This window comes from Stegastes partitus, unplaced genomic scaffold, assembly GCF_000690725.1.
Source record: "Stegastes partitus isolate 25-593 unplaced genomic scaffold, Stegastes_partitus-1.0.2 Scaffold84, whole genome shotgun sequence".
NCBI classification, from domain to species: Eukaryota; Metazoa; Chordata; class Actinopteri; family Pomacentridae; genus Stegastes; species Stegastes partitus.
In genome coordinates, this window is record NW_007577815.1 from 642,130 (window position 1) to 661,965 (window position 19,836).

The following is a 19,836-nucleotide window of genomic DNA, read 5'->3' on the forward strand; positions in this document are numbered from 1 at the left end:
GCTATTCAAGCTCATTGTTGTAACGAGCTCATCAAGGAACCTGAACATCTAAAAGGCAGTTATTCACCCTCCAATGTCTGTTCTGGTTTTGATGAGGACAGTAAAGGACAGACGTGTGTGTGTTCGGATGTTTGTTGAGTCATGTACCTGTTTCAGCGCAGAATGGAAAACATGATGACCATACTGAATATCAATGTCACATTTATTCAGCATCCCTTAAAAATGAACTTTATATGTTCATATTCTGTATGTGATAGTGCGTCAAAATTTATAAATAAAACCTTTAAACAAGTCACTAATTTGAGTGCTATGCTTGAATTTATCAGTTTCAGGTTGTTTTTTAAATTATTTTTTGGGCCTTTTTGCCTGTATTTGAGAGTGCAGTTAAAAAACAGACAGGAAAATGGGGGAGAAGAATGGGGGAGGGACCTGCGGAAAAGGGCCATGAGCGGGATTCGAACTCATGACCTCAGCGTCAGGGACTATAGCCCCTGTACATGGGACGCCAGCTCAACCAGGAGAGCTACAGCAGCACCCCTTCAGGCTATATTTTAACACTTTATTTAACAGAAGAAAGCTGAACAACTTCCCACATTCCTTTTATATATGCTGGTGACCTTTAATCAAAGTTATACAAAACCTAACAAATCAAATCCAATGTTAATATTACTAACATTTATATTTAATAATTATTATTAATGCATAACTGTGAAGGAATCGTGTCTCTTTGGTGACTCCTTGATTTTTCTTGTCATGTCATCATCAGGACAAAATTTGCCAGAAATTATGAAAACCTAAGTAGTCACAAAAAATACAAGAGCAATGCGTGTTCTGTTTGATCTGTGGATTGGTCTGAGATTTTTGTGGTTCACTGTGCAAGGACGTGTAAGATAGTCTCCTCCTCTTATGCCATCTAAGGTAGCATTGGGTATTGTTTGTAATTCTTGAGTTAGACCAGTGTTTCTCCTGAGCGTCAGTACTTCTTAAATTTACATTCTCGTCACAAATTAGGGTTGTCAACGAAAAGTTTTCGTTTGAGTTTTTGTTGACAAAATTAACACTGTTCTCCCCCCCCCCACACTATTTGAGAAGGACTGAGTTAGACTCTTGAGTTACTATGGCAGGAAAATCCTGCTTTTACATGAAAACATGAGTAGTATTAATCATGTTATATATTATACTGGATTATAGTCAGTTTTCTGCTCTGAATACTTTTACTTTGTACACCAAAGTACATTTTCCTGTTAATGCTTTTAACTTAAGTAACTTTTCAATACTGGACTTTCACAGGGCGTCCTCCTGCATTCATGTGTCAAATTATACTTACCACAGAGAAACACAGTGGTAGATAAAACACTATTTTGGCTGTTTTGCTGTCACAATAGCAGCGTTTAATCCCGTCCTTGTAAAACATTTAGTTACAGCATTTGCTAAATTAATGTGATTGTTACAAGACAGTTTCACAGTTTGTTTTTTTCACCTGCTGTTCAAACAACTCAGCAACAACCGAGCCAGCACAGGTGCTCATGATTTAGATTTAGGTCAAATGCATTAGGAGATGGTTAGACACATGCATTCAGATAGCATGATGGCTCAGACAGACCGCAGTAGTGTTACATTAGGTGTTAGCGTAATGCTGTTTTTCAGCTTGCATGACAGAAATTTGGTGAGGCAGCAATAAGTACAATCAAAATCAAAATCTAAAAATGAACTTTTTAACTAGTTCTTGATGCCTAAACCTAGTGTAAATTAAACTACATTTATCTAAAATACACCAATACAAGCTGCATGTATTTTTAAGATATATTTCACCAATCTACCTTCCTTTTTGACAAAGTGTATAGTTAAAGCAGGCTCAGGTGACCCTGAATCATCCCTTTGTTATGCTGAGAAACCCAGACTGCTACAGGACTTCCCATAATGCACTTCTCCTCACATCCCCTTCACTCTCCATACATTTATTTACCACCATTGCATGTCGCTAGCTTTGTGTCTTCTCCCTCCTGTAGGTTAAGCTTTGTCCTCTCAGAAGGTGTCTCTGACTCAGGAGCTGCATGTTTCTGGCCTCACCAAGCTCCCCGGTGCTTATACAGTTTTTCTCTCTGCTCTCCTGTTTTGTCCCCCTTTTACCCTCCTTCCAACCAGCTAAGGTAGATGGTTGCACTCCCTGATTCTGCTGGAGGTTGTTTCTTGTTAAAGTTTTTTTTTCTTCCCACTGTAGCTAAAAAGCTGCTAAAACGAATCATTTGGTTTTGTTGGGTTTCTCTCTATAATATAATAATTTAAGGTCCTGCACTGATTATGTGTGATCTAAGTCCTTTGAAATGACTTATGTTGTGAATTGATGCTAAATAGATGAAACCAAATGGAATCTTTCAGTAGCAAAGTGAAACCGAATGGATTTTTTTGTTGTCAACTTATCTATTTATTTGATGTTTTTCTGTCAATAAATAAATAAATAAATTTTAAAAAAAAACAGTAATTCAAGGCAGTGAGTATTCCATTATCATGCTATTGATTGAAATAATGCTGTGAAATATACATTATCTAAAAAATGTCAAGTAAGTAAAGGAGGGGAAAGTTTTGGTTTTACAGGAAAATAAATGGAAGCAGAGCAGTAAACAACAAATTCTCAATATTTAACCGGGCGAAATTAGAAATAGAGACATGCTTCTAGGTGTTTGCAATGAATTATAAACCAAAAGGTATAACAGCAAACTTATTAATGTGAGCTCTGAGCCAGTTTGAAAACTTCCAGGTTATTACATTTCATGTATTCCTACAAGTACTGATATAATAAGAGAATGACCTAGAACAGTGTCACACCCCATCAGCTCTACAGTACAACAGGCAGGACGAATGTCACCATCTTCATCAAACTGCAGATGAACTCTTTTACCTTTGGAGGAGTCGGACATTTCAGATCAGGATGGATTGCCGTTTTAAGTTAGACAGCACTTATTTCTAAAGTGTGCTGCTACCTTGGCAGGGGACGCGGGAGTTGTGAGCTCTGGACTGAAACCGTGAGTGATGTGTCCATCCAAAGATCTGTGCCATGAGATCTACGGACCATGAGAGCTGACGGCTTAGAGTGGGAGCTGCAGCGGCTCTCCATCCAGAAAAACAGATCAGCCGGGTCAGCCACTGTGGGCAGCCAGGACTCTGACTAGAGGGCCAGGTATCCAAGCAGGAAGCCATGTCACACCTACGCACTGGTGCACTTCTACTGACAGCCATGTATAATAGATTATCATTGTTAACCTCCAAACTCTATACAACTGATCCTGTAGGGCACTTTGTGAGTTCTCAGAGGTTTCCTCTGATTTATGAAATAAAACTTAACCGGGAGCATCTACAACAATAAATAATATACAGCAAGGTCCCAAATGTTCAGCTTGGTGTCTTTCAAAAGGAATACATATGGAAACTAGTTTCATCATTAAAAGTTCTTTTCCTATGAGGACAAAGCTGTTTCTGCCTCAGTAGGTTGAGGGATTTATCTTACAACACAAAGCACTCATAAAACCTCAGAGGCAAAAGGGAATATGTCTGACCTAAGAAAAACTGGCCTTCAAAAGATTTAGATGAGCCTTTGAAAAGCTTCAAGAGGACATCTTTTTTTAAAAAGCAGCTTTAATGGGACTTTACGAGAAGTCGGCTGGACGGGGATTGGAGCTGGACACTGCAGTGGGAAAGAAAAGAATACAATTCTCTGCATGTCGCGGCATGCCAGGATGTGGACAGTGATTGACAGCTGGCAAGATGACAAGCACAACAGACCACAGGGAGAAATAAGGGTGTCTACAGTAAACATCTCTCAGCTCACACAGAGTGACGGAAAAAAAAAAAAAGCACTTGAAAAGCACCGCTGTGGCCAAAACCAAATACTGTCAGGTTGGAGTCTGAAATATTTTGAAGTGTTTCAAAGGTGGATAAAGCAGTGGGAGAAACCGGATGCTTTATGCTGGCAGGTAGAAATCTATAACAGGACATGAAGGCAGCTCTAGACTTTCTTGTAAAGATTTTCAATTACACATATACATTGCAGCGACTGTGACTAAACGGGATTTGCAGCAAAGCTTGAGATTTGTGAGTTTCTATGCATTGTGTATTCTACTCTATCTATCTAACCCTGATGAGAACAAAGAAGAGCTGCTCTGACTTCTTTAAGGTCAGTGAAAAAACATGTATCATAATTTTGTTAAAAGGAAAATTGACATACTGCTTTTAAAATTGACCTCAAATACAAAAACTCTGTCATGACAGGCCTAACTCAGTCTTTCTACTGCTGTTTGCATCTCATTATTTGAGTGCCCTGTCATTTCTCCTCCTAATGCGAGCATTTTGTGGGGTCTCCTTTCTTTTGTGACTTTGTTCAAGTGTAGCGCCGTGAATAAACAGTGACACTTCAGAGGAAACTGGAAACCCTCGTGCCTCTCTGCGGGGAAGAGCATGCAAACACTCCCCTGGAGAGACGCTCAGTCCATCCAAGGGTCATTACCTTGCTGTGATCAGAATACATAATGAGCGTACTGCCAAGATGAAAGGCCTCCGGAGACGTCGGTGCCTTCTATTCCACCGAGTACGTCCATCAGTGCACCATTCTCCATTCATCACCGCATTCATCATCGTTTAAACAAGCTTCCCGGGTCGTGACTTTCTCCCAGAGAGCCACATTGTTGACACCAAGTGGAGTACATAACTACATATTGACTCTCAGAGTGGAGGGGATGAAAAAGAGATTGGAGGATTGGAGGTTTGACTTTGCTTCCTTCTGAGTCGGTCGACTAAATGAAGGACTCTATTGCGGAGCCCCCTGGGGTCGCGTGGCAAGAACTTGAGTTTCTATACAGCAGCTGGGACATCAAAGCTCGGACTCCCACCTGTGAGGGGCTTCTGGAAATGAACACCCATATCGTGACACCTAGAGGACTCCTATAGGGAGCGGGAGATAGGCGGCCGTGCTTGCTGGGCCCATCTGTCACACAGCCTGGGGGTAAATACACAGAAATAGGAGATGGCCATGGGGAGGGTGACACATATCTACCCTCTGTATGTTTGCATGCACTACTGTTCAATATATCAATACATGTGCCCGCTTATTTTAATTCTGGTTTTTACCTGTAAATTCTTGCAGCCAACCACTGCTACCACCAAAATGATAATAATAAAGGTAACAATCAAAATTCCTATCGCAGTTGGCTGAGTGGAGCAAACATGGAACACCCTTCTAATCAGTCCTTTCAGCCTTTCTGTTTCCATGGTAGGATCCATTTGGATCCAACAGCGTCAACCGTAACATTGAGTCTGAATGCAGAGAAACAAAGCTAAATGTCTTACTGACCGATAACGCTCACTGAATATAACTTCAGTTCTATGAGCATGAAGAAATCAAAAAACAGAGGTTTTCTATGTTAGCTTATATGAAGAATTTTATGTTGCTGATGGCAATGTTTAAGAGGAGAGGCCTGCTAGTCGATGAAGACATCAAAAGGGTGGAAAAATGGCATTCTGTTCAACCAATCAGAGTTGAGATCTGCAGAGCAGTGTTTTGGGGCCACTTCGGAGTAACTACCGTGGAGTAGGTTTTTTATTCTTCAAGAAAATTGCCCTAAAAGAGGTTTTACAGGGGCGGATGGGGACAGTCTAAAATGGCCCACAAGTTCCTGCAGAGGACAACAACCTATAGATACACAGGTCTGATTCTTTATGTTGTTAAGAAAACACTAACATTCAATGTGTGACCAACTAACAACTACTTGTTTTACCACTTTGTCATTTCTACCAGTTTCATCTCCGACTTTACCCTTTTTAAAGAAGTATTTGCTAAAGGATGCAGGGAGGTATTGAATTTTTTCCCTATAGTTCACAAATTCCGTGAAAAAATCCAAACCAACAATGAATGTCTTGCTAACACATCAGTGAAAACACTGTCTCACATGAAAACACAAACACTGTACTTTGTTTCACTCTGTCACACTTACACTGGCTGTGTCTCCATATGATAGTAAAGTAAATTCGAAATAAACTTTTGAAATTTTGTACAAAATATAAAAAGATGATGCAAATGAGGCTTGTTTCCATTATCTGCTTTGAAACAAATTCAATACTGAATGCTGAAACAAAGACAGTTGTTTACCAACCGCTGCTGACGAAGGCAGGCAAAGACAAACAAAAGAAGCTATTCAGTCACATGACGTACATGTTCACTTCATCAGAACTCATTTTGAAGACATGTTCTCATTTCCCATCATGCCATAATGGTGAGAAGAAACACTGCAATAGTGTTGTTCTCTACATTTACAAGGCTGTGCAGTATCGATATTTCTACTGTTTCAATTATTGCTATTGTTGTACTGTGTAATATTATACTGCATACCTATATAGCTGTCTTGTGTATTGATACTTTTTACTGATGTTCTTATGTTTTTGCAAATCTTTCATCTTATTTAAAAAAAATACCTCAAATCTGCTTTAGTAAAAGTTTTTTCAAAGTTGGGCAACTTCTTCTGAATTTTATTGCGTCCTTTAACCTTTTGTAATGCAATACTTAAACATGTGAGTAAAAACATGTCATGGAAACACGGCTAATGTGTTGATGGTGGAGATGCTATCTTGAGCAAATGTGTATTTTTCCACAACTGAAAATAGTTTTCAGAAAATGCTTTTTTCTCTGCCTTTTAGAAGATGGTTGTTAAAAACTTCAGTGAGCAGCTGTTGTGGGGAAATTACACAGGCTTTTATAAAAATGAAAACAAATGACTTAACAAATGAGAAAAATATGTGCTTCATGCCTCATGGAAAGAACTGCTATTTTAATAACTGACATTGCATTATGTTTAATTTTCATACAAAGTCAAAAGGAATGTCAGGCCTATGTTGGAGACAATGCAGAGATGTGCTTTCATTTAAAAAACTTGATTACTCAGCACACAGAAACAACTAGTTTCATCAGAAAGAGTACGTCTGCAGTTTATTTTGATATGTGATCGGTCTATATTCTGAAACAACAGAGAAGCATGAGTGTGGAAATTGGTGAAGAAAAACACAGTACTGTGCTGAAGTCTATCTATCCTCATATCTGTCTACCAAGTAAATCTGTCTACTTTGGCATATATAAATATGTGACAAGCATAATTACGAATCTCCGGTTCGGCTCTTTCTTGTGATACGATATTACCATATCCAATCAGTTATGTGACTGTAATAGGTGTGCAGAAGGATGTAGCCCTGGATACAAGCTGTGATTAAATTTGATCGCAGATACTTTGTCACATAGTTAAGCAACTAGTATTGTTGGAAAGGTTTTTTATGAAGCAGTTTTATTTGATTTGCCTCGTTGCAATAAACACTTTGAGAGGAATTTAGCTGAGAAGAAGTGTTTGTTTAATTTGGACGCAAAATGCATCCGTTGGGCTCTAAGGGTTAAGCTAGACACAGTATGTTTGTCCGGTAGTCTTTGTCAGTCATTTAGAATCTTAGATCATAAACAACAACTCATATTGGAACTAAAGAGCTGTGTGACTAGCAGGAATTAAAACCCATGGACAAAAAACAAATATATACTTGACCACAGTGACCTGCTATCCTATTACAGTGTTTAGAGAGAGAGACAATAAATCCTCTAATTTATCCTTAAAGCTAAAAAAAAAAATCTTGTTTATGTTGTACTTGAAGGACAGACTGAGTGAAGTGGGCATTCTTAGAAAAAAAAGTAAAAACACTGGCTCATTAAGTCAAACTCAACACAGACAATAGGGAGTAAGAAAACACAGTTCTTTGACATCAACATGCTTGAATCTAATTCCGTGCTAATTAAGCCGCCAATGATGGAGCGCCAATGATAGAGTGCATTAAACTTGTAACTGGATAATCTGCTGCAGGGAGACAAGTGTTACGAGGTGAAGGTTCCACCGACTCAACACTGCAGCTGTAATAAAAGTAAATAATTAGAGAGGAGCAGGCCAGTGAGGACGGAGGACGGAGAGTCGGAGCAGATGGATGATAAGATAGAGGGAGACTGACAGACAGATAGATGCTTGAAATGATATTTGGGTAAACTCTGGCCTCACCTTGCCTCTCCCTGATTGATCACCATGTACATCTCCCAGGACATATTTTCAGCCACGGCTCCGTGCGGCACCAGCAGGCTGACCCCTGGAAAACACACACAAATGTGTCAACAGCAACAACTCCAGCAGCCTGACAGCGTAGGGCAAAATAAGGGCTTACAGCATGTCGTACAAGCAGAGGTTAGGGGAATGTGTGGGAGAACTTCAGTTTATATGAAAGAATGAACCAGGCTTCTATTAGAAATAGTAGTCAGCCTTTACTTTGGCATGGGGCAACATTGATGACATGTCATGTACATATTATAGTGTGAACGAGGATGTAGGTGCTGTTTCTGTTGCATCATGTATAAAAGAAATTCACAGTATTGAAACCGAACCCAGCCATCATGCTGCCTGGGTCCACACCTTTGAATTTGTCCACTCCACTGAACTGACTGATTCATCTGGTATATTGACATGAAACAGCAGTTTCTTGGTTTAAAAAGCAATCAAAGCGACGGGCGCTGCAGGAAGGCTGGTGCCTAGTCAATCAGAGCCATGGGCGGGACCAACGCCTCGTCAACATGTTGTCAAGCTGTGTGCCACAATGAAGGAGGAGGAGGCTGCTGAATAATCATGCTGCACAACAAATTTTTTTGACATAGATTGATGTATTTTCAAAATTGTAGCTTGTTTTCAGTATGCTCTTTCCAGCATAAAAGTCAGCATACGCAGCATGTTGGCACAGCTAGCATTAGTGTCAGATTGAGAGAACGTTAGGTCCAGGTTGGTCTTTAGTGATTGGTTTGGGAAATGTAAGGTCAGTTCATTTCAGTTGATCACTTTCCACATACACTGGTGATGTCACGTATTAAATGCAAAAATAAAACATTTTAATTCCATCTATACAGCCAAACAAAAAACGTGAACGTTACCACCAGCTAACAGACGACCAATACGTGTGCTTTAATACTGTAAGATCACTATGAACAGCACGAGCCATCGCATGTTTTCACACTAATTTCCTTCTGAGCTCATATCTTGTGATGAGCAATAAAATGTGAGTTTTTAATTTTTTTTTCCCAAACAGTCTAGATTATGAAGAGTTTTTGTTTTTGACATGATAATTGTTTAATAAATTAATTTAAACTAAGGAAAAATACTGTATATTGTGGAATTAATATTTGTGACTTCATTATCAATCAAAAATATTGCTTTTGATATGGAAGACATCGTTACAAACTTCCACTTGCCTTCAGTTGCAAAAGCTTATATTTTATGTATGTGTGTTTTCTACATCTTAACAGTCTCCCACCGTGATTTACTCATGAATGTGGCCATTTTCACATTTTTCTCATAAAAACTCATCATAAGAATTAATTATGAACCATGTAAACATTATGTATGTTGTTCAGAAGGAGAAGGCATAGCACGCTATGCTTTCCGTATATGTTACATGATAATGTTTGCAGTTTTTTAATTAAATATTATGTATGTTGTTTATAAGGAGACGGCAAATTGTGGTTTCCGTATACAGTATGTTACATATAAAGTTATGCAGTTATTAAATATTGAAATGGTTTGCGCTTATTATCGCTCCTCATTAACCTTTGTGGTTCTACAAAGCGCTTCACAACATTTCTCATCCACCTTATTCACACACTCTGTGATGCTTGTAATACTGCATAGACATATATATAAACTCGATATATTAAACTAGTTATAAATTGGATAAAACCGAACAGAAGGGTTTTTGTACTGGGGAAAATATCAAAGTGCTACTATACTCCATTTCACTGAATCACCTGACTCATGTTGATCTTTTAGGGGAGCAATAACACATTACTTTAAGCAGTAGTTTAGCTGCTGCTTATAACGGGCTCAGACTACAGAGTTTTAACATTCTAACAGATTTTAGGTTTCAGGTTGCATTGTTTACATGAGGAAAAACATCACATATATTTTTCTTTCTCTCTGCAAGATTGGAAAAAAAGGCAAATTGTACTGTTAAAATTATGGTAAATGGACTACACTTATATAGCATTTTTCTACCTTAGCGGCACTCAAAGCATTTTACGATGTTTTCTCATTCACCCATTCACACACAAATTCATACAACAATGGTGACAGAGCTGCCATGCAAGGTACTGCCTGCCATTGGGAGCAACTTCAGGTTTTGCCCAAGGACACTTCAAGGGGCAGGGGATCGAACTGCCAACCTTATGATCAGAGGACAACTGCTCTACCACCTGAGCCACAGCTGCCATGGTGACACACGGAGCAGCTCACCACCTGGCATGATCGCATGGGGAAGTAGAGGCAAACAAAATGGAGACAGTGATTAAACAATTTGTAATGCTTTGCAGTAAATGAAAAAAAAAAGAAAAAGAAAAAAAGCACAAGGCTGAAAAAGTCAGGAGAGGAAGTGGTTGGGAAGATGCGGTCCACATGGTTTGTTCATCAGCAACATCGGTAGGTGAAATTCCAATAGTCAGTGTTAACATGTGTAGCTAACGTTGGCCTCAGGGACTGGAACTCTTACCGCTGCTTAGCAACACCGACTGCTTGATAACTGTTACAAGTCAGATTTTAACCCATAAATATAACATGTTGGATATTATTGGGGCAGCATTGCTGAATCTACGAGCAGTGTGGGATCTTTCAGAATAGATCTACGAACCCATCACAGCACCAAATAATATCAATTCAGACCAAGATCCCAGACCAGGGTTCTCCTCTGATTGTTGGGAGGTAACTGGGTTAAATTACCCTGAAACTGCTGGAGTCTGGGACACAGCAATCAGGTTCCATTTTAACAGGGTTCATTCTAAACCACAGCAAATACCAGTCACATGCTAAGTTATATAGCAATAAGCTATAGTGGCTCAGATAAATTTTACTTTATACTTTTTTTTTCAACTGTCTCCCTTTTTCTTTATAATTAGGTAAACTGTAACCATTTGTACTGTTTTCCTGTTTTGCTAATTAATGACAGCAACTTAATCTCATGTTTGAATTAAACCTAAAAACATCTGTTTTCCAAGATGCCTAATTAAACTTTAGGCAGCTTTAATAGTCACAATACACTTCCTGTCATGTGTCATGCTTTTTGTGTGTCTTCTTCAGATTCACTTAAAGTAACTTGACGTTGTATCCATGTCTTCTTGAACAGTAAAGCTCTTTCAGTAATCCTGTGCGCCAAACAAAAATGCTGTCATGACTTTCAATCCTAAAGCTGAAAAAGGACTTTTGGTAAATACACTAAAAACTGAAAAAGTCCTTCACCAATAGACATCATTTATTTGTTTCATCAGTTTTTAATTAAGAGTGTTGGTGATGAGGTTTCGCATATATATTTTTGTACCAGTTGTGGAATGTAATGCTGTTTGATTTGAAAACTAATTTTAAATGGACTGGATCAACAGTTTTGACGAAAATGTGTTTTCAGGAAACTAAAAGGAAGTTACCAGGTAAAGTAAATGAGGGGTTGGTTACAAACTAAATGCATCTGTGTCAGTGTTCAGCTGATCGGCCTGAGTACACACAAAAGCCCACCGAAAATAAACGGATGAATCAATATCTGATTCGAGTTAAGCTGTAAACAAGTCCGTCTGAACGACACACTTTAATCTGGAAGAATTAAAACAGTCTTTCTATTTACTTTGATCTCTCAACCAGCTACATTTACTTAACTTCGGATTATACATCTTTGAAGAAGCGAGTGGAGATTTTTTGCAGCGTGACAACAGATCAACACTGTTGCCCGACACCATTCATCTGCTGCTGTGTGAATGGCAAAGCATTCACATTGAAGCTCAGACAGCATACAAAGGCCCTGCTCTACAAATAAAAGGTTCAGAGGAGCAGAGAGGGAAATGACAGATAAAGACGGGTTTTGGCAGCCCTCTGTAAAGTGAACATTTTGTAAGAACTTGGCCTTGTCTGAAATGTAAATGTTGAGAATGTGTATTCTTTTTGAATGAATATAGAATTTTCATGGGTAAATCGAGACAAACACATAACATGTGATTTATCATTGAAAAGCATTGCATAACCCATAAATCTGTAGATAGGATATTAAAGTGGGACAAGCATCTCACTGAACACTGCAGCAGAAAAGTAAAGGATGGATTGATATGCTGCACAACTGTGTGCGAAAGATCAAAAGACCATAACAAAAAAAAATAAAAAATAGAAACTGACAACTTTTCTCGTACTTTACAGTTCTAGATTTCTATTATTCATGTCTTTATGTCTTGTACTTACAGAAAGAAAGAAAGAACCAGTTGCTGGATGTCACAAAAAGATGGTTTAAAAAATGACTTTGATAGAAAGCGCAAGAGTTTGTGTCGGCAATAAGCAGCAACTTCCGAGCCTAAACAATGAAGCCAATGTCGTAGTGCCAAAAGCAGTTCCGCTTCAGGCAATTTTAAAAGCGGTTCAGTCCCTATAGATACCCATGTTTAAATGTCCAACTTTACAGCAGAAATAAACACGTTTGGAGCCTGGTACAAAAACCTGCTTTGATCTTTCTAACTAATCGTCTCATTTCTACTGTGCGTGGGGTGAAATTTTCCGATAACTCACCCAACCAAGCTTAAAGTTATGCATATTTATGGGTACGACTACTCTGAGCGACGGGTGGGCGCTGCCATAGCACGCTCAATGGCCTGGAGACAACTGCAGGGCTGACCTCATATGGCAAGTTATTTTAACATTTAATGGCTAGACCAGGTATGCATTACAGATGTCCGTAATTCAATTCTTCTCAGTCAAAAGGAACATTTCAGATATCCGGGTTGTCCTTCGTCCTAGGACAAATGACCTCAGTTTTATCATTGATGTTTTCGAGGCTTCTCATTACAGATATCTGCCACTCAGCTGCAGATATTTGCAATATGAACTGCAGATATCTGCAGCTGAGTTATGACTGGTTGGAATTCCAGTTTCAGATATCTACAGTTCAATTAGGAAACCTATGGGGAATATTACGGAGGGCTAATCTGTCTTTATGTTTTGTTTAGTTTAGTTTCAAATAGATTTGTACTAGCTAATAAATGAATAAGCAAATAATATATATTTTATCATTATAGTCCTACAACGGAGATGCTCAAGACCTTTGGTAGGAGGTTAACCACCAACTGACAAGACCCCAACTTCCAATCTGAGCTGGCCTGGAGGTACACACACACACACACACACACCCACACACACACACACACACACACACACACACACACACACACTTAAGAACAAAATAACAACATTTGGACAAATAGGGAAAATTAAAAAATGATATTAGTATATTATCCAACACAATAATGTAACAGGGAGCGCACTGTTGCACCCAATGTCCCAATGTGACTCTTGTACTTATTGTGATTCACAGCCAGCTGAAATCTCCCTCCCCCTTCAGGGAACAGGCCAGTGTTGTAGATGAACGGATTTAATACAAGAAAGTGTGAAACTGAAATGGACATGCAGAAATACAGGAAGGTGTTGGTCAATAGTGATAGAAATTGCTTGTGACATATTACACAGGTAAGCATGGATTTAATTGTAAAATTACTGTCTGTCGGTGGCAGCCTACCATTGGTTGAGGCTACAGCGACATGTCTAATTACTGTAGGTAAGGGATATATTCAAGTAAGTAATGAAGTAGGCAAGGTGAATTTAAACGAAAGATAAACTACATTGAAGGTAAGCCCAAAGCCTGAAACTCACTATTACACTGTAAACATATTAACAGAGTGACAGTTGCAACACTGCAAACGTGTCATGACCATTATAAATATACATTCTAGCAATATTATCAAACATATCTACTCACTTATTTTGCCCCTCGAAGGGCTAGGAATAAATTGACAGTAGAAGAAAAGAAATGAGCATTTTAGCGCTAATGAACCTGCCGCCATTTTTGTTGTGGTCAAAGGAACTTCCTGGCAAAGCCTACCATTGGTTGCGGCTGCAGCGACATGTCACCTCTAACTGAAAAAGCGATAAATGAAAGAATTTGCCCTGGTGGTTCAAACAATACAGCGAGCATGAACAAATACAGATTAAATACAAAAACATAAAAGCAAAAGGAAAAAGGGAAAATTATATTGTTATGAATTAACAGTAATTAGCAGTAGACAGTGATTGAATAAGAAAGGAAGAGAAAGAGGAAGAGCTAAAAGAGAAGAAACAGGATACAAGATGTGTTTGTCTGTTGTGAGTGTTATTGTATGTGCATGGTTGGGTGTATACTGATATTTGGGAGGTGCTTCATGAGACCAGTGTAGGATATGGACAGGCACAGATGCCAAAAGGATTCAAGAGACTTCATTCGAACTTTCTAGCTCACAGTCACATGTTATAAAAGACAGAACTATCCTGCAGGTCACAGGGTCATGTAAATTAGCTCTGCAGACTCGGGAGCCGAAGCCAGGACAAGCAGAGCCCACATGGGAATTCCCTTATCACACCTATCAGAGCTGCAAAGGATCGCAACACAAAGAAGCTCTTGGGTACAGACAAGGAAAACATTCAACCACGCAGACCTTAACCGATGGCCGGGTGTAATGTATTGCTCCGGGCTTAACGTATTGCTCCGCTGACCCCTCATTTCCTGTGGCATGCAACAACTGAACTGAACAAATGGACAATGAAGAAACAGTACCAGGAGATGTGCCTTATTATCTTATGTCAAGTTTAATTTTTATTAAATTGAAGAATAATGTCCTGATAAATACCCCAAAAGCTTAAATTCAATTATATTAACCCTTCTTTAATTTATCAGCTTGGTATATAGTCCTATATCCTAAGCACTGTATTATTTCTGTACTCGTAATAAATAACAAGCTCATGTAAGACACTCCGTGATGAACTTTCATTTCCAACAAGTTTACCTTTGTATAACTGCAAGTACACATAGTTCTATAGTAACATTGTTACTTTCAGAACAGAACAGAACTCCCGACCATCTCATGACCACTTCCTGACCCCCCTGTGACATAGGGGTGTCATATCTAACAGCCCCTCTGGGAGGGAAGCCCTCTGGGATTGGCCTGTTATTTTACTATTAAAGGCCTCTTCACCCGAAAAACAGGGACATTCTCTAACTGCAGTAGAACTGCTCATTTTGGTCTTCTTCCATTCAAATAACAACAACAAACATAAAATAGAAAATACAAACGATGAAAATGCTGGTTGAGAATATGAGTGTGAAAAACCGAATGTGGAGCAGAATTCCTCTTCATTCCTCACACAATGTCTGAAAGAGGTGAATTTTGGGGGAATATTTCAGTTATTGCCATACTGGTGACACACATTTTAGCCAAACTCACACCTTTTCACTGCCTTTGCAATTTCTTGGCCATGGAACGGCATGAACTGGAGTCATTCATAGCCAAGTCTCAAATGGATGAGGATCAGCACCTCCTAAACTGAGACTCTGTCCAAATTGTGGGAGGCTCTGACATGGGTGTGATGTGTTTTACTGCTTTTTAAGTAATACATTCATGACTAGCAAAAACAAATCTGTCAGTATCTGAGCTGCTGAAGCTTTCCACTCATATGTCAAGCATCTAAGAACTTGGTGTCATAGATATTGAGGAACCTAAAAGCATATTTTAAAAGATGCTAAGAGAAAATCCTTCTGTGGCAATATGTGGCTGAAAAACAAGCTGCACAATTGTGAGACTGCAACGAGCGACATTCTGTTTCAAAGGAAATGCTTCACTTTACCAGTAGTCTAATATTTGAACAAATGCTGGCAGATTTCTTCTTTGTGCAATTACTTGACCTGGAAAAGAGCATATTACATTAATGCTTGATCTTTAATTACTTTAATTAAGTTCTCAACTTCGACTGCCACACCCTGATCTTCCCGCTCTGGAGCTGAAGGCCTCGTCTCTCCATCAGACATCAGACATTGTTGCATCCACATACAACTCCAAGGACGCTGCAAGTATTGAGCTTTCATCTCTATAATTATAATTGGCCTGTCGACCAATATTCCAAATTTAACAGTTATGTGCTGCTTTGGGTGAAAAGACTTTTAAGTCTCCAAGCCACCATTCTGCGCCACATTTGGTTTTTCACACTCATATTCTCAACCAGCATTTTCATCATTGTTTGTATTGTATATTTTATGTTTGTTGTTGTTGTTATTTGTTTGTTGTAGTTAGTAATAAATGCTGTGTGCGTATACAGTTGTTTCCTGTGTTTTCTATAGCTTACTTTCAGTCACTGTACGTATCCGATCTTTATTGTTACCTAAGCTCTAAGTTAATTCCCTCAACTTTATAAAACCCTCTTGACTGATCACCAAGAGTAAACAATTTATTAGAATTATTATGCTGACTCTGAGATTATATCGCTGGACGAATAATTCAAAGGTTGGTTTTAATCATTTTAATTAATGCAATCACTTGCTTTGGTGTGGAAATAGGTATATCTTATTTTCTACCCTACACCAGAGTTCTTCAAAAGATTTAGAGGAGATAAGAATATCTTACAGTTTTCATTAAAGACTGATATCTTGTTTTTTTCTGCAAACTGCTATTTTCTCTTCTGAAATGTGTTCTGTGAGTAGCTCAATCCAGTGAGTGATGTGACAAGCTTTTCTAAATTCCTAGTTTTGAAATGAGTAATGTGTGTCAGTATTTAGTTTGCGAGGGCAACTAAAGTAATATCTTTCAGCAGGCACAGCGATGAGAACGATGTGATCCTGTAGCTAAAGATAGTTGATGGAGTTTCTCAGTTTCAAAGGGATGGAACGGGTTAGCAGGCCCGAGTGGTCCAAAAATAATCACCCGTGTTAGCCAATGTGCTTCATGAACAGGTGTCCGTGTCAGCCAGTCCCACTTTAATCACTTTAATGTGGTTTCTGTGGAAAGTTTTATTTTGTATGTGGGGCATATTTGCGTTGGTAGTCATAGTGAAGATGTTTTTACAGATTTGTGTCCAAGTTATTTTCCCATTTTTGTAGTTGGCAGTGTTTCAGACGTATCGGAGATGGATGGAGATCGAGTTTCATAGTCTATAAAGATTTGAGATCAGTATTTTTTACATTTTAATTTCATGATCTCAACTCCTCACTTAACTTAGAACATTCTATAATGTGCTGTGGGTATATTAATTTTAGATTCAACTCTGGATTTTAATTATGAGTGTATAAAATGATGAATGATTCAATGAACTGGTTGTTTTGCAATAAATGATGAAAATGAGACATTTTCTGTGGTTGCCATTATGGAAAACAGACAAAGTTGTTGGAAGTTGGAAGTCCACGATGTGCCAAACTGGGATGTATCTACATGACATTTCATTGATTTCCCACCAGCATATTAGCGTAAAGGAGATCGTGCTGTTCTTACACTAATTCAGTTTCTTGATTGATGGTGGTTTGAAGGGAAGGTCTGAATAGAAGGTCTGATTTTTTTTTTCCCCCCTAATTTCAATCACAAATTATTGTATAGTATATAGTATATTGTATACTGGTGTTAGAAGAAAATACATCACCTTGGGAGTTTACAAAACAACAAAACAACAAATAGAAATGTAAAGACATTACTACTACTTCGGAGAAAGCTATGTAAGAAATATTGCTTTGCACAATTACAATGTTAAAGGTTGATGCACTTATAGTCTAGTTGTGCCTTTGGGTCCATTTGAATAAATACCGTAGATGATACGTCAAAAAGAAGCGGAGAGTGTTTCTGTTTTGTGATGTTGAAAATGACATCCTGGATTTATGCTAAAGTCTGTTTTCATTAAATAAACATTCTGTGTCATGTGTTCGTGAGACTGTTCTTTTAGTCGTACAGAGGGAAAAAAAGACGTGAAGAGAATGAAGCAAACACAATCACATTTCTTCTGTGGTGTAAAATTCTTGCACTATGTAAAGAATAAGAAGACTCGAAAACATTTTCTCCACTCAATGGCCATTTAAAGTCAAAGTACTACAAAGGTTGAACATTTCAAAAAAGAAGTTATGACTACAGTCTAGAAAATGTGTACTTGAGGCAACAGTTACAATGAATGCTTTTCATTCCTCTTCATTCCTCACACAATGTCTGAAAGAGGTGAATTTTGGGGGAATATTTCAGTTATTGCCATACTGGTGACACACATTTTAGCCAAACTCACACCTTTTCACTGCCTTTGCAATTTCTTGGCCATGGAACGGCATGAACTGGAGTCATTCATAGCCGAGTCTCAAATGGATGAGGATCAGCACTTCCTAAACTGAGACTCTGTCCAAATTGTGGGAGGCTCTGACATGGGTGTGATGTGTTTTACTGCTTTGTAAGTAATACATTCATGACTAGCAAAAACAAATCTCTCAGTATCTGAGCTGCTGAAACTTTCCACTCATATGTCAAGCATCTAAGAACTTGGTGTCATAGATATTGAGGAACCTAAAAGCATATTTTAATAGATGCTAAGAGAAAATCCTTCTGTGGCAATATGTGGCTGAAAAACAAGTTGCACAATTGTGAGACTGCAACGAGCGACATTCTGTTTCAAAGGAAATGTTTCACTTTACCAGTAGTCTAATATTTGAACAAATGCTGGCAGATTTCTTCTTTGTGCAATTACTTGACCTGGAATAGAGCATATTACATTAATGCGTGATCTTTAATTACAGAATTAACAGCAACCAGCTGCCACGGGCTACAATGATGTTTAGAAACAGAAATGTATGAAAATACTTAGAAATTCGCAATTATCAAAATTCTCAAAAATAAACAGGTCTTTTTGCAGGTGTCAGTGCCCATTGGATTCATTGGTTAGTTGTCAACAACAGCAAATTGTGTGATCAGTTGCCCCTATAACGCACCACTGTGTTGTGTATGTGTTGTCAGACTGGTGAATAGGGTTGCAAACTAACAATTATTTTCATTGTCCATTAACCTGTTGATTTCTAGTTTAGTTTTTTGGCAGTGTGGCTCAGGTGGTAGAGCACGTTGTTCTCTAATCACAAGGTTGACAGTTCGATTCCCCCGCCCCCTCTCCACAGTCAAAGTGTCCTTGGACAAGATATTGAACCTGAAGTTGCTCCTGATGCATGAATAGGTGAATGAGAAGCACATTGTAAAGCGCTTTGAGTACCACTAAGGTAGGAAGGTGCTATATAAGTGCAGACCATTTCTCATTTGTTTGGGCTATAAAATGACCTTTGATCAGTGTTTCTCAGAACAGAAGTCCTGTTTTATGCAAAGATATTCAGTTTACTGTCAGCGGGGAGCAAAGAAACTTCAACATATTGACATTTTGAAAGCTGGAATTTATATTTTACTTTTAAAAAATCTGTCTTACTAATGAATTGTTTATCAAAATACTGGATTAAGTTAACAGTTGACGGCTGATCGGTGAGTTGCTGCTGCTCGACTAGTGTTTCTTTCAGTAACCTGCTGTTTTACTTTATTGCTGTATTTTCTTAAAGTCATGTATATGTTATCAAAGAGATGTCTTCCTCACATGTTTGTTTTTTCTTCATGCATACATCCATCCATCCATTATCTATACACCGCTTAATCCTCATTAGGGTCGTGGGGGGGCTGGAGCCTATCCCAGCTGACGTAGGGCGAAGGCAGGGGACACCCTGGACAGGTCTTCATGCATACATGTTTTCCTAAATCTATTAGCCACTGTAACGTAGCAACTATCTCTCTGGAAGACAGTGGTTCCACCTACTGAGCATGTTCAAAGTGAGGTTTGTGCATTCTGACAAATAATTGGGGCATTGTTTCTAAAGAGAGATGCTGTAGCAGAATTTTTATTTCGACTAAAATTC

At 38.6% G+C, this 19,836-nt stretch overlaps 1 protein-coding gene across 1 annotated transcript in view; it reads right to left on the reverse strand.

The window, feature by feature from the left end:
• Positions 1-19,836, reverse strand: part of unc5db (unc-5 netrin receptor Db) — a 246,866-nt gene that overhangs the window by 39,865 nt on the left and 187,165 nt on the right. Inside the window, exon 11 of the mRNA XM_008276956.1 lies at positions 8,073-8,157. Within this exon, the coding sequence (XP_008275178.1) occupies positions 8,073-8,157 (85 nt within the window). The remainder of the gene's footprint in view (positions 1-8,072; positions 8,158-19,836) is intronic.